We start from the raw sequence: 23,115 nt of genomic DNA, 5'->3' as shown, positions 1-23,115 counted from the left end.
GCTGTGCCACCGGGCCTGCCCCATGATGCAATTTTAAAGCCAGAGAGGAAAAATATTTTCCATGTAGTCAAGATGTATTTATTAAAAAATTGCTGTATGTCCTTTGTTCTGTTCAGTTATTCCTTCATTTATTCAATAGATATTGAAGAAATATGTACCCTTAAGGATTTAGTCTAACATGAAGATAAACCTGCTTGCAAAGTGAAATAAAAGCAGAGTTCAATAACCAGCAGAGATCAGTAATAAAGGCTTTATGAGTCAGTGTAAGTGCCACAATGAGTGCAGTTTGTTTAGAGGGAAAAATTAATAAGTGGTGAGAAAATCTTCATGCCTTCTAATATGCTCTAGCATATTGATATGCTAATTGATTGAATTAGAGAATTCATCTTGGAAGTAACATTTAATGTGATTTTTAAAATAGAATCAAAATTTTAAAGCTGGGAGAGGAAAAATTTGAAATATATTTAGTCAGTCTCCTTTTGTGGATGAAAAAAGCCCAGAGATATGATATTTCACATTTGGCAACCATCCTAATTTCTTGGTTAAAAACTATCTGCTTTCCATTGCCGACTTGCTCACTGTCTTACATCCAGGTGTGGGTAGTGCAGGACGGGCGTTAGAATTTAGATCTCCTGATTCCTACTGCATTACTGATGGCACTGTACAGCTGCCTTAGTTGCATTTCTGACACTGAAATTCTTGTTTTGTATTTGGAGCTTGTACTTGAGGCTCTTACAGAGAGACAGCAGAAGATAGTATTTAAAAATTTTGGCTCCAGAGTTGAAAAAAACAAAAACAAAAACAACAAACCTTGGGGACTGGCCTGGTGGTGTAGTGGTTAAGTTCGCATGCTCTGCTTCGGCAGTCTGGGGTTCTCGGGTTCAGATCCCAGGCGCAGACCTAGCGCTGCTTGTCAAGCCACACTATGGCAGCATCCCACGTACAAAATAGAGGAGGATGGGCACACATGTTAGCTCAGCAACAATCTCCCTCAAGCAAAACGAGGAAGATTGGCAACAGATGTTAGCTCAGGGCCAGTCCTCCTCACACACACACAAACAAAAGAAAAACCTCTGCATTTGACCCTGGCTTTGTCACTAACCAGCCATGTGGCCTTGGAAAGTTACTTAGCCTCTCTCTGCCTCAGTTTACTAGTCTGTAAAATAGGTCAATAGTACCTTCTCATAGGATTGTTAATAGGATTAGATAAGCATACATTTAGCATGCAGTAAGTGCTCAATGCATGCTGGCTTTAATTAGATAATAGTAGTAGTAATAATTCAAGGAATTGCATTTAATTATAGTTAGCCTTATTATTCTTAGCTTATTAATTTGGTGAAGTTCATGTTCCTTTGGAATCTTCTAGAGTGTTAGTAGTAGCTGTTTGGCAGGTCATAGTTGAGGAATCCAGGCCAAAAACAAGGTGGTTTGCCTGAGGACATCCTGGTAGACTAGACTCAGGTTGTCTGAAATCGGGTGCTCTTGTCGCTACACGTTCTTCCTCCCTAATAAAGGAACTCGGTATTAAAGTTGAACACAACGTCCGTTTTGTTTTGACCTCAACAATTAATTTTACTCTATTTACATAATCTCTTAAAAATGGCCCAGAATTCAGCATTTTTGTTATCTTTTAAGTTACAATAATTTCAGTGGTATCCTATTAAAGTTGAAAATTGAAAACCTTGTCACTAAAAAGTGACCCATAATTCAAGGGTGTTATCCATTTTGATTTCATTTACAATAAGTTGATCTCACCCCTCCCTTATCCATTTAAAATTTAAGTCTGGAGACTGGATAGCACCAGGAAACGATTTTGAGGATTTCTTCTGTGATAGTCTAACTTTGCTAATGTTGTCTTTCAACATTAATCTGAAACGTAGTGATCGTAGTTGTGGTCTATGGCATTTGACATGCATGCCAACTGCATGAGTTCCCACTCTCTTTTCCTTAGGTTGATATTTTTTAAAAGCATCTATTGAACTGCAGATTATATTTCATCAAATTAAGATGCATCATTATTTACCACTCTCTCAGTTATCTATTGCTTTATAACAAATAATTCCAAAATGTAGTGTCTGAAAACATTTCTGTTATTTGAGCTAGACTTGGCTGGCAGTTTGTTTGAATGTTCCTGCCTGGAGTCACTCACGTGGCTTCAATCATCTGCCAGTTTGACTGGGGCCGGATGGTTTAAGATGTCCTCATTTAAGTATCTGGCAGCTATCTGGGGCTGTCAGTAGGGGCAGCAAAAAAATGGTTTTCTTTCGTGTGGCCTCTCTACCAGGAATAGCCTGGGCATTTTACATGGTGGCAGCAGTGTTCCAGGAGGGCAAGAGCCAAAGCTGCAAGGCTTCTGGAGTCATTTCACTTCTGCTGCATTCTCTTAGTCAGAGCAAGCCACAAAGCCAGCCCAGATTCAAAACACAAGTGGGGAGGATCAGGCTCCACTTCTTGATGGGAGGAGCTGTGTCTCTCTTGATACAGGTCTAACTGAAAAGATACACCCAGGATAAGATGGTGAGACAGGTACAGGATAACCTCAGCAGACACTCCCATTTAGATAGGGGAGGAGTGGGAGGCACATAGCAGTTGCTGGTCTGTAGCAAGTCTGAAATCCAGCCATGCTCATGTTGTCAGGGTCCCCTACTTTGTGGGCAATGAGAGTTCCTTGATTACGGCCCAGTTCTACTACCTGGAAGTCTTTCCCTAATCCATTACTTTCTTCGACCTTTGGCTCCACCCTCTGAGAAGTCTTTTTCTGTGAGAAATGACTCCTGTTGGCAGTTGAGTAGCATTATGTCTGCTTCCTACCCACTGAAAGTCGGGAGCTCAGAAGTCTCTCTTATTTTGAAGTGTCTCTCTTCCTTTTAGTCTGGGCTGGTACAACTCAACAGTTTCTTGTTAATCTTATCAGGGTTTAAACTGTCCCTTGAAACACATCTGTAATTCTTTTTGAGATAGTCTTCTTTACTTAGGGTGGAGTGTCAGGGTGTTATGGATCCAAACTCTTAAGATACTTAGACAACCTGTTGGCTAGGTTGAGCATCTCCTATGGCCAGTGAACGCTCTCAGGCAGGTACAGGGGGAGGCTGCTAGTGTGGGTGGGGTACCTCTCACAAATGCTCCATGACAAAACTAGTATTTGAACACAGTTTTATTTTAGTGCCATGGCTTTAACAGTAATCAAAATTGAGATGATGGTGATTGTGAAAAATTTTGAAAGTAAACTATTGTTTTGCTGATATTATTAAAGAAAAAGTTTTTTGGAGTACAATTAATATTTAGTAGTGCTGAATACAGATCTAGGAAATTTATTGGATATTTTCTCAATATGAATCACCAGTGTGATGTAGTTCCTGAAAAATATATATTGGATTAATGAAATTTGTGACCAGTTCCTAAAAATGAATCTACAATATTCTGTTCTTGTCTATTCCACAGGTATTGTCTGTAATTCCAAGTGCATATTTAAAAAGTGGTTTGAATAAAGTAGGATGTACCCAAAGAAGAAGTCAGAATGGTCATGGGTCTGGGATCAAGTCCTAGGAAGAATAATTTAAGTTTAAATTACTCAGTGGGTTTGGTCTGTAGAAGGCTAAAGAAAAATGTGAGATATTCAGATACTTGAAGGATTCTTAGATGAGTGAATAAACTTGTTCTTTAGAAAAAAAAATCCAAGGCTAATTGGCACAGTTTACATGAAGGTAGGTTTTGTCCTAACATAAAGATTTTTAAAAATCTCTTAGAGTAGCTGGACAGTGCTTTTTTGGTATGGAGTTCCCCAGCACTTGAAGAAATTCAAGCAGAATTTGGATGGCCTATCAGAGATGCTAAGGTAGAGACTTCATAGATGTTTTTCTACTTTGAAACTCTGTAATTGTTAGATTTTTGTACCTGTATGGACCATTTTGCAAATGCATAAATTCTTTCTCATTTTAATCTGTTGGATATTAGGATTGAGTCTGATCATCTCAGCTAGAGAGAAGGCTTTATGTTCTAGGGGCCTGCTATGCTCTGAGTGCCAGCTTCTGCTGGGGGAACAGTGCTAAGTGGTTGCTTACATATAGGTACATAAAGTCAGGTAGTTGTAGTGGGAATAACCATGGAAAGACATGAGGAAAGTCAGATTATCTTAATCATGAAACTCTGGTCAGAAATCGTCTGACCGGAGCTCCTGAGGGTCATTTTCTAGAATTCCTGTCCCTTAGTAGAGCTGCTCTTGAACTACAAGAGATGTTGCCATGTCTTGCAGAATTCCAGACTCTGTGAAACCTGGCATCCTTCTTTGTGCTTGTATCTGTAAAATACCCTTCCTTCTCCCAGCATTTGAGGTGACTCGAGTCGGTTTCTTTCGACCAGAATTGCCAGAAGATAAATGTGAGGTAACATTTTCTTGTCAAAACCACGGTAGAATTAAACCTGTTTTTAGACCTGATGCAGATCTAAAGGATAGAATACAAGTCTGTGTGATAATGTTAAACGTGTATTTAGTTTTCAGTGGTGGAATAGAGTAATGCAAATCCCACACTGTGAGATGTTCCCCAACTTTCAGCATGTGTGGGAAATAAAGGATGATGTGGAGTTGCTTGGATTTGACTTAGTGCCGAGTCCCCTTGCCACTTTCACTCCGTTTCATTTGTTCCTGCTAAGGCAGCCTGTACTGTCCTGAAGCTTCTGACTTCTCATAGCAGACCAGTGTTGGAACCCCTGTTCCCCTTCCCTGTGCCAGACCTGCCACAAGAAGTCTTTGTAGAACTACACACGGAGAGCAGCTCGGTAATCTCCTTCTCCCTGGCGTTGGCTTTGGGTGCTTTTAAGAATTAGTAATGCCAGTCCATCAGTTGATGGACGTTTGAAATGTTTTCACCTTTGGACTATTGTGAATAATGCCGCTATAAACATTAATGTACAAGTTTTTGTTTGAACACCTGTTTTAAATTCTCTTGGGTATGTACCTAGAGTGAAGTTACTGGGTCGTATGGTAACTATGTTGAATCATTTGAGGAGCTGCTAGACTGTTTTCCAAAGTGCCTGCGCCATTTTGTATTCCTGCCAGCAGCGTATAAGGGGTCCACTTTCTCTACGTCTTCATGAATGCTGCTTAGCTGTTTTTGATTCCAGCCATCCTAGTGTGTGTGAAGTATCTCATTGTGGTTTTGATTTGCCTTCCCCTGATGGCTATATGATGTTGAGCATATTTTTACATGCTTATTGGCCGTTTGTGTATCATCTTTGGAGAAATGTCTATTCAGAGCCTTTGCCTATTTTTAAATTAGGTTGTCTTTTTTATTATTGAGTTGTAAGAGATTTTTAGATATTCTGGATACACGTTCTTCATCCAGGTATATGATTTACAATTATTTTCTCTCATTTTGTTGATTGTCTTTTTACTTGTTGATGTCCTTTGAATCACAATTTAGTTAAGTCCAAATTATTTATATTTTGTGGCTTGTGTTTTGATACTGTATCTAAGAATCCTTTGCCAAGGCTGAGGTAATGAAGATTTACCCCTATGTTCTTTTCTAAGAGTTTTACAGTTTTGGCTCTTATATTTAGGTTTGCGATTCATTTTGTGTTAGTTTTTGTATATAGTGTGAAGTAAGGTCAAACTTCATTCTTAGGTGTGTGGATATCCAGTTGTTCCAACACCATTTGTTGAACAGACTGTTCTTTCCCTATTGAATGATCTTGGCACTCTCACCAAAAAATCTCTGTATTCTTTCTTAACCTATGTTTTTGCAAAAGAAATGAAATATTTTACCTAAAAAAGCTCTTTATATTTTATTCAAATGGTTCCCAAATACCTAGAGTATATATATTAGCTTGCCCAGTTTTCAAAATTGCCAGAGCTTGTGTTGCAATGGCTTGTAAATCTCTGATTGCTTCAATACATTTTTTAAAAAAATAACGTAATGTTGAGTTTTATGTTTGTTTTTAGAATGCAATTATGAACACGTTATCAATATTACCAACTTGATACTTTTTCTTTTCCTTAAAAGAAACACTTGCATTTATTTTACAGAATACAAATGAATCATTAAATACGTTTTTGCATGTGAGCAAAAATATTGGAACCTCTTAAACTAATAAAGTGAGGGAATAAGTGCTTATTATAATGTGGTGTGCATTTTGAGTATGGACGAGATCATTTAGTATTGGTGAGATCAAACTAGGAAGAAGGGATTTGTGATAGTTATACACTGATAATTTTAACTCAGTTGATGATAGAAGAAAAAATAAACCAGCTATTAAAGGTTTTTGCTTATCAAACAGTCAAAACAGTGCATATTGTAGAAACGTTATACACACAACAAATACTGGAAGTTTCCGCTTTTTCCAAGAGACATAAGCAATGGTGGAGAGGTATACATGCCGTTGGCAGCCGTTTTACCTGTGGGAATCCTCTAATGGTGGTTAGAATCCTTAAATGGTGATTTGGAATCTTTGTAGAAAGTAGTGAGAAATGACAGTGGTAGGTGAGAGGAAAAGAGCATCAGAAATACCGGCTGGTCATGGCCAGGGGCTGGTATCCCAGTGTAATTTTACCACCATTTAGCAGTTTTCCTAGATCTGTTGATGCTTGTTTCAGGTTGATTTAGTCAGGCTTGTGGTTTTATCTATGGCCTAGCGTGCCTGATTTTTGGCATCTCAAATAGTCATAAATTTTGGTGAATTGCTTATGAGTAAGCAGAATATTGTAAAAATGCAAATTAATTTATTCTCTATGCTTGAAAGAAGTGTATTACATGCTTTTTCTATTTGATTAAAACATTTTTAATGGAAATGTTTATATATGAATCTCAGGGGAACTTAGGCACCATTTAGAGTTGAGTTCATAAGAAAATGTTCTATGAACTCTGTATATTGCAGACAGTCATTTCTGTGTTCTCAGCCTGGTGTTAGGGGGTGTAGAGGAGGCAGCCGGTGATGTTAGCAGAGGTTTGTCTTCTCCTAGCAGAGAGGAGTAGGGTGGAGAGTGGCTCTGGAATCAGGCTGCTGAGATTTGCTTCTCCACCGCCTAGCCGACCTTGGTCAAATTACTTAATTTTTCTGCCTCCAGTATTTATTTATTGTGTTTTTTTTTTTTTTTTTTTTTTACATTTCTTATAGTTCCAGGAGTTTTTCTTTTGCATCAAGACAAAAATGGGAAGCTCTTAAAATAACAAACAGATAAAGGATATAAATAATGGTGAAAAATTATCTTTGGTTGCAACATGTGATTATTTATTCTCCTTTATTTCATCCTTAAATTGCCTATATTTTCTAAGGCAGACTCTAATTTTTATTAACTTTTAAACTTTTTGGTATTAACAAAAATAGTAACAAAAGCAAAACATACAAATTACTGGTTGTCTTACAAAGCTTAGGGATTTTAGAAGCTATTATATATCACAACTTGAACCGAGGGTAGTAATAAGGAGAGCTCTTTTTATGACAAATCACCTTGTGATATAAGTTTTGTTTAACTGTTGGACAGTTGTGTACTTGGTTGTCTAATGTTGGTGATTTTTGGAAAGGACATCTGGTGTTCTTTTTATTACAGTTGTCTGGTAGTTTATAAAGTTATGATTACTTTCAACGTCATGGGAAGCTAGCAGGAGATGACTGCCTGTCTCACATTTGGAACTGTGAACATGTCCCCCCCATGGATCTCTTGTTGTAGTGAATGCTTGGATTTGGTGGTGTTATGATTTTAAGTACTGACCGGGTGAGCTTAACCACCAAGTTAACAAGGGTAGGTTATTTATTTAGCCAGAATTTGTTTCATAAGAAAATGTTCTGTGAACTATACATTTGCTCTCCCATGGAAAACTACCTTTAAAAGTTGACTGCCTGTAAGCTAACCAAACTACTAAGACCTTTTAAAATTTGTTCACAGATCTTTGCTTGCCACATTTAGTGGTATTTGTTTGGTATTTCTGTCTTTAATATATTAAAGGAGAATGACATAAAACCCATTAATCTTGGTGGAGAACCACTATGTATGATAAAACAAAGTTTTTTGTATGAAAATCTCTTGATAGTTTACTGAAAAGTGATATTTAGGTGGGAGGACCCTGCTGTTCTCCCATCCCTAGGATATCAGGTCAGTGGCTCATTCATTAGTGGTCAAAGGTGATTGAACTCGCAGGTCGGTTGAACAGACATATGACCAAATATTTTCCTGTTCTGTGTGATCAGCCTTTTTCTTTTTTATGTCTGTAGACTTCAGTGCATTAATGTTCAATGCACCTAGCTCTGTTGGCTACCCAGTTTCTCAAATTTCACAAGAAATTTTGGTGATTTAGTGTGATTGGATGTTAAAGTATCCAATTTTAAATATTCAAAGTCTGGTGTCAGTGCAGTCCCTAATTGCTAGTCCCCCTACACCATCCCTCCTTACTTCTTTCCTGATGAGCATTTCTCTTTATTTGTGAGGGCAGTGAGTGATTCTGTATTTAGGTTTTGAAGACATGGATTTATAGTCAGTTGACAATATTTCTTCCAATAAATATTACATCTGATTGTATTTAAACAACTTTGAGATATAATTCGTATACTATACAGTTCACCTATTTAAACAGTGCGAGTTAGTGGTTTTTAGTATATCCACAGTTGTGCAATCATCACTACTACCAATTTGAGAACATTTTCAACACCTCAAAAAGAAACCCCGTATCCTTCAGCATTCCTTCCCTCCTTCCCCCCAACTCCTCCAACCTTAGGCAGCGACTAATATGCTTTCTGGACATTTTATATAGATGGAATCATATAATATGTAGTCTTGTATGACAGGCATCTTTCACGTAGCATAATGTGTTTAAGGTTCATCCATATTGTAACATGTATGAAGACTTCGTTTCTTTTTATTGCCAAATAATACTCCAATGCATGGATATCCTGCTTTTTATTTGTCCATTCACCAGTTGCTAGGAATTTTGGTTGTTTCCACTTTTCGTCTCTTAGGAATAATGCTGCTATGAATATTTGTATATAAGTTTTTGTATGGACATATGCCTTCATTCTCATGGATGTGTACCTGGGAGTGGAATTGCTGGGTCTTATGGTAACTGCCAAACTGTTTTCCAAAATGGCTGTAGCATTTTACATTCCCACCAGCAGATTCTAATTTTTTTACATCCTGCCAACACTTGTCTTTTTGATTATACCCATTATGGTAGGTGTGAAGTGGTGTCTCATTATGGTTTTGATTTGCATTTCCCTGATGGCTAAAGATGTTGAGCATCTTTTTATGTGCTTATTGGCTGTTTGTATATTTTCTTTAGAGAAATGTCTATGCAGATCTTTTGCCTGTTTTTTGATTGTGTTGTCTTTTTATTATTGAGTTAGGGTTCTTTATATATTCTAGGTACAAGTCACTTATCAGATACATGATTTGCAAAAATTTTCTCCAATTCTGCGCATTGTCTTTTTACTTTCTTGATGGTGTACTTTACAACAGGAAATTTTTAATTTTGATGAGGTCCAGTTACCTCTTTTTTCTTTTGTTGCTTGTGCTTTTAGTGTCATACCCAAGAAGCCATTGCCTAATCCGAGATTTACCCTTGTGTTTTCTTCTAAGAGTTTTACAGTTTTAGTGCATACATTTAGGGCTTTGATTCATTTTGTGTTAATTTTTGTGTGTGGTCAAAGGTACTGGTTGTCTATTTAAAGTTGCTTTATTTTTTAAAGTGTCTTTTTATTAAAGATGTAACTCATTTTGATATTATCTAAATGTTCAGTTTTTTTGCCCTAGTGATTGCTTTAAGAAGTCATTGGTTTGATTTTTTTCCACTGCTCTATCTTTAGACATATTGTCTTTTTTTGACTGGCTCTAGTTCATATCGCTCATATATGGTGCTACATAATAGAACGTGCAATTTGGAATAGCAGGATCCCTTTACTTTATTGGTCTCTCATAGCACTTGCCAATGGACCATCTAATTATTTTGCCTGTGGACTAATTTCTATTGCTTTGGTTAGATGATTAATGTGACTTTGACTGGATCCAGTGGCATAACTTGAAAAATAAGCAAAGCATGTTCTCAGTCTTTATCAGCCATTGTTTAAACTGGTGAGTTTGCCAGTTTAATAAGGTCTTTATGGTTACTTAAAATAGTTGTGTAATTGCTGTGAGTGCATTAGAGATTAAAGTTTCAAACTCAGTTGTCTTCAGTAAATTGAAGGTGGAACAAGAGTAGGTTATTTTAGTCAAACGTCTATGGAGCTCCAAAAGCGGATCAGACACTGAAATAATCACTAGGGATACAAAGGTGAAGGAGTCCCTGATGTTGAAGAATCCACACTTTGGTTGGGAGACACAATGCATGATAAATACTTTGATGCTCAAGAAACAAGAATAGCACGTCTTTCTTTTTTTTTTTTATTTTTTTTATTTTTCTAAAATATTCATTCAACAAATATTCTTTGAGCACTTGCTGTGTGCCAGGAATTGCTGTAGATGTTAGGGACATAGCAGTGAACACAGGGGAAGAAATCTCTGCCCGCGTGAAGATTACAGTGTTGTGTGGGAAGCTGACAAAGAACCCAAATACATATGTAAAGTATAGAACAAGTTAGATGGTGAAAAATTCTATAGAGAAAAATAAAGCAGCAAAGGAGGCTGAGGAGTAGAGAGGAGAATACAGGTTTAAATGGGGAGGGCCTCACTTAGAAGGGGACATTTGAGCACAGACCTGAGGAAGTGAGGGAGCAATCAAGCAGAATCTGGGGGGTGTACTTCAGGCAGAGAGAGCAGCTAGTTGGTGCAACGGCCCTGAGGCCTCAGGCAAGAGTGGGAAAGTAGGCCTCATGTGTCAGTGAAGACTTTGACTTTCATTCTTTGGAGTTTCTCATTTCAGACATTGTATTTCTCATAATCAGAAGTTCCATTCATATCTTTTTTATGTCTTCCATTTCTCTACACATTATGTACATGTCTTCTCTACATACTGAGCACATTTATAAAATTCATAAAATTTGCCTTTAAGTCCTTGTCTGCTAATTCCATACTTTCTGCCATTCCTCGGTCTGTTTCTGTTGACTGATTTTTCTTCTCCTGCTTAGAGTCATATTTTGCTGTTCCTCTGCGTACCTGGGAATTTTTTATTGGATGCATGATGTTTTGAACATTGTTTTATTTTATTCTTTAAAAATGTAGACATGAAAACTGGGGGATATGAGTGTTGGGCTGTGTTCTAGCACACAATTAAGCTACTTTGGATCACGTTGACCTTTTCAGATTTTTTTTTTGTCTTTTTTTTTTATTGAGTTATTGATAGGTTACAATCTTGTGAAATTTCAATTGTACATTAATGTTTGTCAGTCATGTTGTAGGTGCACCACTTCACCCTTTGTGCCACCCCCCACCCCACCTTTCCCCTGGTATCCACTAAACTGTTCTTGGTCCATAATTTTAAATTCCTCATATGAGTGGAGTCATATACAGATTATCTTTCTCTCGCTGGCTTATTTCACCTAACATAATTCTCTCAAGGTCCATCCATGTTATTGCAAATGGAATGATTTTGTTCTGTTTTGCAGCTGAGTAGTATTCCATTGTATATATGTACCACATCTTCTTTATCCATTAGTCTGTTGATGGGCACTTAGGTTGCTTCCACGTCTTGGCTCTTGTAAACAGTGCTGCAATAAACATTGGGGTGCACAGGACTTTTGGGATAATAGCACGTCTTTCAGTTTGCAGGAGAAAAATTTCCTGAGAAGGTGATGCCTGAGCTGTCTTGAAGGAGAAAGAGGAATTGGCTGGTATGTAGCCTCAGTTCCCCTAAATGCAGAGTCTGAGGCAGAAGGCTTATGTGTTGTTATAGTTCACCTCCCTTATTTTATAGATGGGGAAATTCAGACACACGTGTTCGTATTTTTGAGTTTACTCAGGAATTACAGAACTTGGACTAAAACTATTCCATGGACTGGCTTTAGTAAGGATAATGTGGGATGATTTCTCACAGTAACTGCCAAAAGTGCTGCTGGCAATATAAAATGGAACAAAGAAAGGACCAGACCTCTTAATTTCATTTTGACTGTGGGCTAAGTACTAGAATTTGTTGCTTTCTATATTAAAGTCCCTTACATAGACCATTAGTTATCTGGAGGAAATTTTAACCAAATTATGTTATGTTCAGAAATGAAGTTTTGTTCCCAAAGAATTCTTCCTTTAGAATGTAGAGTGTACTAGATTATGAAATGATGATGATTATTTTTTGGCATTTAATGCTAGTGTTAACATGGAAAAATAGTGCAACTTAAGGTGTGGTTTGTTGAATTTTAAGTTGCACTTATAAATCTGGGTGAGATTGCTTTAGTTGTTTCCAGTTTACTAAGGGCTGATTCAAGTCCATAAAAATTAGTTTGAGTCTCTTTCAGGTTTCAGTAAGACTGTCATGACTCTTGCATGAAAACGAATATCAGTTTTTCAAAATCATGAGTTATTGAATAATTCCTAGTGATTATTAAGCACTTCTTATGAGTTATAAAAATTTTGCTAACTACATCTTCTTTTAGAGTTTTGCTGAGATTTTTAATGGCTTCTTGTCCTTCCTTTTTTTTTAAAGGGGCATTTAGAAACTCTAGTAATTCTCTAGGTAAGTGAAATTCTATTTGTTAAATTCCTATGATTGTAGTAGCTCTGAGGAGTATAGTGTAGAAAAAATTAATACTCCAAAGGTTAGGCCTCTCATAGCCCCTAGCTTGGGACTTTTCTTGTTTACTCAGGTTGCCTAGTCTAGTGTACAATATTGATTGGATTAAGCAGAGCTCTTGAAGAGTATTTTAATTAAGTTTTGTGGAGCAATGCAATGTTTAATTCAGTCTTTTTCTTTTGAGGAATATTTGTATTCTTTATTACATTTTCTTCTAACAACTTAGTCTTTGGATTCAGATTTGAATTTGAATCCTGACCACTTCGCTTATTAGCTACTTGACTTTGGGCAGGTTGCTGAAACATCTCTGAGCTGGTATTCTCACCAGTGAAGGACAGGATATGGAGTCTACAGGGCTGTGCTGAGGATTACATGAGGCAATTAAAGAGCCGAGAATTGTGCTAAACTAGATGAATTCTCTTTCTCTCCCTGCATCTATCTTTCCTTTAGCCTTCTTTGATTTCCCATAGGCTTTCTTGCTAGAATTGTAAATATGCATTTTCTTCTAAATCTTGTTTTAGTATTCAAATTGTCTTCTGCTATCTCACGTGAAAAGGTGCGAGGAAAGTGAAAAAGTGTGGTGCAAGTCTGCTACTCTGTTATATTAAAAACATTGGATTGGGAGGTTTCTGATCAGGTCTCCTGTCGTCTTTTGTAATTTTGAAAAACTTAGAGGAAATTTAGCTTTGTCTTGAGTTTGTTTTTGTTTTTGCTAACACAGTTGAATTTGCCCAAATGGATGAAAGTGAAATTATATTGTAAGCCAGTCTTGAATAAGTTGTAATGCCTAGGTCTGTACTGTCCAATGGAAATATAAGTCGTGCCACATATGTAATTTAAAGTTTCTGGTAGCCACATAAAAAAAAAAGGCGAAATTAATTTTAATAATATATTTTATTTAACTCTATATATGTAAAATACCTTTTAAACACCTAATCAACATAAAAATTATTAATGATATTTTACACTGCTTTGTGCTAAATCTTTGAAATCATAAACATGGTATGTTTTAGACTTTCAGCACATTTCAATTTGGACTAGTTGCGTTTCAAGAGCTACATGTGGCTAGTGGCCACTGTATTATATATAGGATAGGTCTAGATGGGTAAAATGTATTATTAAAACAGTAGATGGCTTTTGCACTGTAAGCTGTATGTGATAAAAGAATGTCAATAGTTATCTCCGGTTTACAGTTTGTCTTCATTCCTTAGCATTCACTTATATAGATGGTGAGAATTTACCCATCTTTGCAATCCCTATTCCATTAATGATTTCACTAGTTATTCATTGTCCATCCCCAAATTTTTGTAAACGTTCAAAGGCCTAAAATCTGCTCTTTGATTATTGAGAGCATAAATCAAACTCAATATACATTTGTTGTCTTCACATTAAATCTGGAGGTGTGACATGAGCAAGTTTGTATTTTGAGAAGCTCATTCTGGTTCATTATGAAGAACAGATTGGGGAAGGGGTCTGAGGATGGGAGGGGGCCCAGTAAGAAGGCTATTGCAGTCTACTTGTGAGAATTGCTGGCAGCTTGATCTGGGGAGAGGTAGGGGGCAAGATGGAGAAGTGGACAGAAAGACGGGTGAGAGCGGGGCCTTGATAGTAGCTTGAGGGTGATTTGTGATTGAAGGAATGTTTTTGTTTTTCTTTGCTTGTGTGCATTTTAAAGATGATTGAGACTTGAAATGTTAGGTGTGAGGCATCTTTTTGAGAGGAAGCAGTTGAACATAAGAGAGAAAAGTATCACTGATAGGATAATCCTGAGAAAAGATGGGAAGAGAGGAAACTTAGATATGAAGGGAGTTTTTTTTTCAGATACGTTTTGTCAAGTTGGCTTAAACTTTTCAACTATGGAGTATATCTAACACTAAGAAAAATAGGATAAATTAAAGACTAGAGTCATATTTCTAGTCTTCCTCTTATTTTTTAAGTTGGAAGAGGAAGAGAAAGAAGAAGGTGAAACTAGAGTTAAACTAACCAGTGACTTAGCAGTTTTGGATCAGTAAGTGTATTGGGGAGCAGTATGTATACAGGGGATCAGTAAATGTTTATACTTACTAAAAGCTTTCACAGCAGATTTTATTTAAATACAATTAGTGGCAGTAAACTGTTTTTACAAGGAGTTTTAGTGGAATACAAAAAGGCAAAGAATACTGATTCCACCTGTTCTGGTTTTAAGGCATGGAGATGTGCTCAGGTTACTTCAAGTGATGGAGGTTTATTGCAGGGATTCTTGGAGGGGAGAAGTAAGTCCAACACAGTCCATCTCTGCAATTGGATTGAAAGGTCTCCGGGAGCTAACAGGGTGTTTCCTCAATCCACACTCCCCTGTCCTCTGCCTCCCTCTTGCCAAGCACTGGAAGCCATTTTCATGTGAAATCAATATTTATAAAACAGATAAAAATTAAGCTGCACTGATTCAAGTGAAGGTTAGGGGTTGATCTCTGCCACCCTCTTTTCCCTCTTCTCCTCTCACACTTTCTCCTCTTTTCTTCACCCTGAGGCCCTTCAGAGGACCTGCAGGACATTGTGAAAACTCTTCTAACCTCAAGTCATTCCTCACCAGCTAGAATAGCAGGAGCTCTGTGGGCCCTCTTTTTGCTTGGTGACTCATTGGCAACTCTAGTAATTTCTCTTCCCCTCAGATCCTGTACCTACTGCTCTCTTTTCTGGTCACCTTCTCTTGACTTAGCTTCCATTTGTCTTTCTACCATGACTAGTGTCAGCTTCTTTGATGCTACTAATTACCAGTCTTCATGTCTCATATTCAGGTGCCTCAAGAAACAGGATCTAATTGGACTGATTACCCATTATCCAATATAGAGTCAGTTCTGTTGGGGTCTGCCAGGCTTCCTCATATCTTCTAAAAACGGCTGCCTTTGGCACAGGTGTCAATTCCTCATCCTTTCACATGTAGCTGAGGTCATAGGGTCATATGACACAAAGGTTGGGCAAAGAACTGCTTCTGGTTTTTTTCCTCAGAAAGTGGCTGTGGGTATTTTTTGGCCTATTCAGTACGTGAGATGTGTTATATTTAATATCTCAGTTAATCATAAGATGGAGAGCTTTTTGTTTCATCCTTAGCTTGTTGTTGGTAATGATGATAACAGTCTCAGCTATCACTTATTGAGTATTTTCCATGTGCAAGAACTGTATTAAGCATTTTACATGTAGTAGTTCATGAGCTATGTGATACATTTTACTGATGAAGAAACTGAGTCGCATTGAAATATGAAGTGCCTTGTTCAAAGTTTCCAGCTTTTCATTAGTGGACCTGTGGTTTGGATGCAGGCAGTCAGCTTTTCAACCAATGAAGACTTACAGTCTATAGCATAACATTTCAGAGCTGCAGCGGAGCGGGGTGATCATCTATCACATTTCTCCTTTTTTTTTTTTTTTTACAGGTGAGAAAATTGAGAGTTTAGGTGACTTGCCTAAGGTCACAGAGGCTAGTAATTGCCAGGAATCCAGAGTTTGTAATTCCTAGAATAGTACTCTTTCTGCTACAGAACAAGTACCTAAGACACTCAGGGTTTTGAGTGTTAATCTTGAAACTCATCTTATTAAGTGTTGGCAGATATAGTAAGTGGATACATAATATATGATTAAATGCAATCATACGTGTAGGCTTTTCTGTTATTAGTCTACTGTTTAGCTCGAGGATGGTTTATAAACGGAGAAGAGAATAAGCGGGAGACTGAGGTTAATTAGCCACAAGAATTGTTTACTGAATTGATCTCCTCACGTCTAGCTGAAGGTCAGAGTAGTTTCTGTCAGGTTGGAATCTTCCTGTGAGGGTATATATAGCAGCTGATTGAGAAATGTCCAGTTTAATGCGTGCTGGAGGAAATCAGTTGAAATACAATGAAGGCGTGCACTACCCTGGAGGGTTTGGCAAAGAAACTTGGATTAAAGATTATAAAAAAGCTAATTATGCTAGGTGTAAAATTTTTACTTATTTTCTTCTTTGTAAAAACATTTATTTTTATAATGCATCTTAGTTTTTAATGAAATAAGACGATGCAGTCAAGTGGCTTACTAAAGGTTGGCATGGTAGCCTTAGCTTAATGAAATGACATAAAGATAACTTTAATGTTTGTGCAGTTAGATGCAAGCAGGATATTTAAACTCTGAAGAATGTCTTTACTTGCTTCTTGAAAGTTAACAAAATAAAGAAGCCTGCTATAGTCCTCTAAGTCAATAAAATAAGACTATCTCAATGTTTTTCTCGTTAGAAATGCAAATTCTCAGGCACCATCCCAGATATCAGGGTACATTTAGAGTGGGGCTCAGCAATCTGGGTTTTGACAAGCTCTCCAGGTGATTCCAATGTGTGCTAAGTTTGAGAACCACCGCCATAGAAACAACCAAGTTAACAGGTGAAACAGTTTCATTTTTATTGTGTTGAAGAGGAAGCACAATATTTTCCTGCCAAAGTTTTGGAATCATTGTTAAACAATCAGCTCAACCGATGTCTTTCTTGATGAAGTTGTAATTATAGTAAACTCTATTTTTAGTATATCTGATGAAAAGAAGCATTGGAAAGTCCTGGCTTCATATTTTGTCTCAGACATATTGATCTTGAGGAAGTTTCTTGACATTTTCAAGGCTATAGCTTCTTTCTCTGAAAAATAGAATAATACTGTATACCAGGGAGGATCATAGCAAGGGCTGGAAATAATATAAATAAGTGCTGGATACTTAATAGGCATTAAAAGATCATTCATTATTACTTAAATCTTCAGCTTGGTTGTTTTCTTCCAGTTTAGAGATTAAAGCTTCCTCAACACTATTTACATTTATTAAAACTAATTTGAAATGTTAATTATGTGGTAATTCAGAGATATCAGTTCTTTATCTTCCTAAATCATTGTTGGCGTATCCTGTACATACTCTACTGCTTTGTCACTTAATACTATAGTAGGAGAAATTCCGGACCAGCTAGAAATGAACTCATTTCAATTGAGACAATGATTGTGTCAAACTGCCAGTTAGCTTTCAGCCTGGATTAAACTTTTCTAGAAGCTAGAAGGCAACAAGTGTATTTTGGTTATTGTAGTCAAAAGTAGAAATTTGAAAGGATAATTTCATTCTAGGTCTCTTTGGAACTAAGTTATACCTTAGGATTTTTAAAAAATATCTAATATAAACTTTAGGACCCTTGATAATTGGATATGCATATTTATAAAATGAGAGTTGGGACTTATTGGGCTCATTGAACTTCTCTAGCATTGAGAGAATGACATAAATGGCATGAATGTTGACTAAACTGGATCTGTCTTTCTGATCCTACATTTTGCCCCCCTCCTTTTTTCTTTTTGAATTAATTTTCTTATATAATTATAAAGAACATTTTCAAGGTTCTAAAGGAAAAAGTAGAAAACAGTACCTTCAGAGAAGTCTAGCTTCCAAGCCTATGCTCGCTTTTCTTTTTTTTGAGGAAGATTAGCCCTGAGCTAACATCCGTGCCCATCCTCCTCCACTTTATACATGGGACGCCTACCACAGCATGGTGTGCCAATTGATGCCATGTCTGCACCCGGGATCCGAACTGGTGAACCCCAGGCCGCCAAAGCGGAAGTGTGAACTTAACCGCTGCACCACCAGGCCGGCACCCTATGCTCACTTTTCATTGTTTGCTTTCTCTCCTTATAGGTAATCATTTTTATTAGTTTTTGGTTTATTTTTCCTGTTTTAAAATAAACACATACATTTTTATCTTCCTTTGTGGATAAAAGGCAACATCTCATTTACACTATTCTGCACTTTACTTTTTCACTCCATGGCAGTGTATAGATCTCCTTATACCATTTTACAACTGCTAATATTCAGCTGCATAGCGCTTTATCATGGAGATGTACCATAGTTTATTCAACCATCTTCTACTGACAAACATTTAGTTTGCTTCTAGCCTTTTGCTATTACAAATAGTACTTTGCCAGTATATCTTCGGAATAAATTCCTAGAAGTGAGATTGTGGGCAGAGTATAAATGCAGATGTAATTTTGCCAGCTATTGCCAACTTTCCCTGTATAGGGTTGTAACAGTTTCTGTTCCTGTTAGTAATGTATGAGAATCCTTGTTTCCTTACAGCTTTGTTAATAGGGTATGTCAGACTTTTGGGTTTTTGCTAATCTGATAGGTGAGAAATGATTACATCTGTGTAGTTTTAATTAGTGTTTCTCTAATGAGTGAGGTCAAACATTTTTAAACATTTTGAACTATCTTCATATTTATGCTCATTTTTTTTCTGGAGGTATTTCTTTGTTATTACTGCTGCTACTGTCTTGAAGAGTTACTCTTTGGATTTTTCCCCCCTAGGGGTGGTAGTAATCAGTCAAGAAACAGAGTATTGCCAGGCATGTATGATTTAGTAAAAAAGACTTATTTACCTATTTCTTGTATTGAAAGAAGTCACCATCTAATTTGGGAATAAAGACTTGCATGAATTCAGTGAAATAAATGCTAGAGGAGATACATACTAAACTCTGTGGGAGCACTGAGCCTGGATGGAGTGACTTGGCTGGCAGGAAGGTATCAGGAAGATCACTGGTTAGCATATGAGGTAGTCTTTGGATTGAATCTTTAGGGAAGAGGAGGAGATTGCTAGACTGACCCTGCCTGCAAGAATATTCCCACTAGAGGAAGCAATGCCAAGGAAGAATATGATGTCTGAGGACTCCCAGGTCCCCTGGTTTTGTGAGTGGTGGTGGGGCGGGCATTGAGACTGCAGCTGAACCTTCTGGATTTGCTAAGTCTCCACTTGTTGACCCTAAACCTGCTTCTAAATTAACTTAACCACAGCAATGCACCAACTAGAGAAATTTGATTAAAACATTTATTTCTATTTGTTAAAATTTCTCCTGAGGCACTCATCCCCTCTTGATAATCTTCCTGCTCCTCATATTTTTGAGTAAACTTGGGAGGGGAATCCTGGGAAGTAGAGTGAATGAAATCCCTCCCATTTTGTTGAGCAAGTCTAAAGCCTTTATTTTTTGTCTGTGCTCTTCTTTTAATTTATCCTTACCACTTTTTGCCAAGTTTGAGGCTCCTTCTGCAGTAGCTTGTTTCATTTGCTTAAGGGAGAAGGATCTGGCAAGGTGAGGTGGTTATGAGAGAGTTGTCGAGGCTGTTTCAAAGGTAGGGGATAGGCTAGGTGGTCAGAAGCCTTGTATCTCATTTTGAAGAATTTGGACTTCATAGTTAGTGGAGAGCTTCTGCACAATCTGAAATGGATGAGGGACAGGGAGGGGAGTTTGACAAGATGAGCTTTTCATTTTTGAGAGGTGACTTTGATGACTGTGTTGAGGAAGATGGGTTGGAGAAGGTACAGTATAGACCAGAGAGCAGTGGTCCCTAGACCAGACCAGCAGCAGCGGCATCTCCTGGGTACTTGTTAGAGTCTCAGCACTGCCCGCCCCTCCCTGCCGCATCGGGAACTCTGGGGTGGGCTGCAGCACTCTACCTTTTATTTGATTCTGCTGCACACCATAGTTTGAAACTAGGGATAAGAAAGCCAGCGAGGCCACATTACAGTTTGCAAATGCTTTCCATGTTGATTATGTAGTTGATTTTGTTGAGATGTTCATAATGTTTGTATTTTACATTCACAATCAAGAGAAATAGGATAAATATCTAGGATATTGTGGTTTAGTTATTTATATAAAAGCCTAATATTAAAAAATTTGAAAAGCTAGGATAGTGTGGTAATATACTTGGAAAAGGGGAGACAGTCCAGTATCATGTGGAAAAAGAAACTACAGTCAAGTGGAAATATTGGAGTAGAATAAAACAAGTAAGAGGTACTTAATCTTGGAGGCTCTAGATGTTGCCTGTACGCGACATCGATTTGTAGTGTGGTACTTAAATCTGTAGTAGGCAAAACCGATTAAAGATATAAAAAAGGGGAACATGAACTCTTTGTGGAGCCCAGAGGAAAGGATGGTGAGTTTACTCAAGATTTGCTGAGAATGCTCTTGTCCAGTCAGTTCCACGCAGCCGTTAAGAGTAGTCCACTTTCATTCTTTCTATAATAACTAGCAGCTAATTTGAAACTAACCCAGTTTTCACTTGTTTTTCCTTGAGGGTGCAAAGGTTGTGGGTTTAAATTTCAACTTCATTGGAATGGGACTGAGTAAATCTGATAATCTTATTTTCCTCTGTTAGCCTTGCTGGGTGACCAAAAATGCAGATAAAGCAAATGCTTCGGAAATATAAAAATTGTATCTTGAAGGATAAGTGATCTTTTTTCTCCTTCGAATTTTATTCCAGGACCCATCAGTTACGCAAGTGACAAGAAATGTTCCACCAGGACTTGATGAATACAATCCATTCTCAGATTCCAGAACAGTAAGACTATTGTTTAATTGAACTACTTTTAAATGTTAAAATTGAAATTAAATAGGAATTCTATTTTAATTATGTTTTCTTTTTTAATTGATTGGTTAAACTTATGTAAAACAAGCTGGTAGTGTTTTATTTAGAACTTAGGTTATTTTTTTTCTTAAAATAGGAAGGAATATCAGTAGTAATTGAAAATTACCATGATGGTCCTAGTGAAATACTGCAAATTTTCTTTTGTGTTCTACAAATTAAATTGCTAATAATCCCTCTAATATGTAAATCTTACTACAGTATTTTAAGTAGGAGAGGGAAGTGTTTTTGGTATGCACATTGTCTTCATGGTAATGTGGGGTGATGGTTTCTTATGATGAGGGACCTATGTATGGAATTGTACCATGAATATTTGTATGATTGTCATTTGAATTAGGTTATTCTGAATAGTACCAGCCTTCTGTTCTGGTAGACTACCACCTCTGGAACTTTACTTGGCCTAGGAACATATTCTTGCCTTCAGAATTTAGCCTTGATTTATAAAATGTAGTGGTATGAAAAAAATCCTTGTAGAACAGGGGTTCGCTGCCCTGGATGCATATTAGAAGCACGTGGGCAGCTTTATGACACCATCCATTAGGGCTCTAATCTCTCACTTTTAGGGCAGTTTTGTGTTTTTTGGGTTTTTTTTCATTTTAGCCCTTTTGATGATTTTTTTGTGAACCAGTTTTGAGAACTATTGAGGTAGGTTCCGTTGAGAATTCTCCCCCAAAATTTCTATGGCAAATAATTTTATCTCCTGTATTTGAGTCTCTAGCTTAAATACCACATTCATGAGGGCCCTAATTTTAAACATTGTTGGCTCTTGAAGTGTCCGTCATCCTTTTAAAGATATTGAAGTTCCTCAGCTGTATGTATACTTGAATTTACATATCACTTTAATGATCCGTACTTGATCACCTCTTCCAGATGTTTGTTTTTCATAGTCTAGAAAATAATTCAAGAAGATTATTTAGATTTTCACTTGGAAATTTCTTCAAGATGTATTATATTAACCTTTTAGTTTTAGGAAGAGCTTTGTATAAAGTAAAAGCATTAATATAAGAATGAACTTTTAAATTTCACTTTGTTATTTCAAAGCCTTCATTTAACAGCCTTTGCTTATGTGTAGCAACTGCAACCCAGACTGAGATCACTAGAGTGTTCGTTGAGCAGGTAAAGTTCAGATTGAACCATGTGAGATGGCCGATACACTGACCGGTTTGTCATGTAAAAATGGCAGTTTCATATGGTTCACTGTTATAGTAAATTAGTGCTATGAATGTATGAGACTGCATTTTAGTAGTAGTTGAAAGCCAGAAAAAGAAGAGCTGGTGTATTTTATTTCACTATATGTAGTTCTTCTAAGATGATTTCTGAGGGGGCGGACATGGGAACAAAACTTTTTAAAGTTTGGTGGTAAAAAATAAAAGATTTTCATGCAGTTTTTTGAAAGATATTTTTACCTTTTTATAGGAGCGACTTTAGATTATTCTTAACAGGAGTAGTAATCTTCATCGAGTTGTCCACTTTGTTCTGTGTGCTTTACCTATGTTATCGTACTGAAGTCTTAAAACATTCAAAGTGATATTTTTTAATTTCCATTTTACTGATAAAAAATGTGAGACACAGGTCATCCAGCTAGTAGGAGGTAGAACTAATTTACTAACTCGTCTGTTTTCTGTAAGCTTTTGCCTTTTCCATTTTGCTCGGGCTATCTTTAGAGAGATATGCCTGAGAAATAGAAGATATAGTCCCGGTCTGTGAAAAATAATCTCATGTAATTGGGATTTAAAAAAATTATACAAAGAAGATCTATCCAGGAAAAATAAAATGGAAAAATGTAAATCATGGTCCTAAACGTTGAGACTTTACTAAGATAGATATTCCGAAAGAGACTCATCTTAGGTATGTAGCTAGGCAATAATGACAAGCCAGTTTACAATGAAACACTTCTCTCAGATTTGGTGAGCAGTGATAGTGTCAGAATCAGGAAAATTATTATAAGAGGCCTTACGCATTTCCACTGAACTTTTTACATGATGGAAAACACAGTTGAAATAATAAATTAAAAGTTCCTTTGTTTCCTATAGTT

General features: G+C 37.0%; 1 protein-coding gene across 1 annotated transcript in view; it reads left to right on the top strand.

Moving 5' to 3' along the window:
- Positions 1-23,115, top strand: part of SCAMP1 (secretory carrier membrane protein 1) — an 82,389-nt gene that overhangs the window by 3,071 nt on the left and 56,203 nt on the right. Inside the window, exon 2 of the mRNA XM_023618123.2 lies at positions 20,919-20,996. Within this exon, the coding sequence (XP_023473891.1) occupies positions 20,919-20,996 (78 nt within the window). The remainder of the gene's footprint in view (positions 1-20,918; positions 20,997-23,115) is intronic.

The sequence above is a fragment of the Equus caballus genome, chromosome 14 (genome assembly GCF_041296265.1).
Source record: "Equus caballus isolate H_3958 breed thoroughbred chromosome 14, TB-T2T, whole genome shotgun sequence".
Lineage (NCBI taxonomy): Eukaryota > Metazoa > Chordata > Mammalia > Perissodactyla > Equidae > Equus > Equus caballus.
The sequence above is the reverse complement of the archived record's forward strand: the minus strand, read 5'-3'. Positions and strand labels throughout refer to the sequence as shown.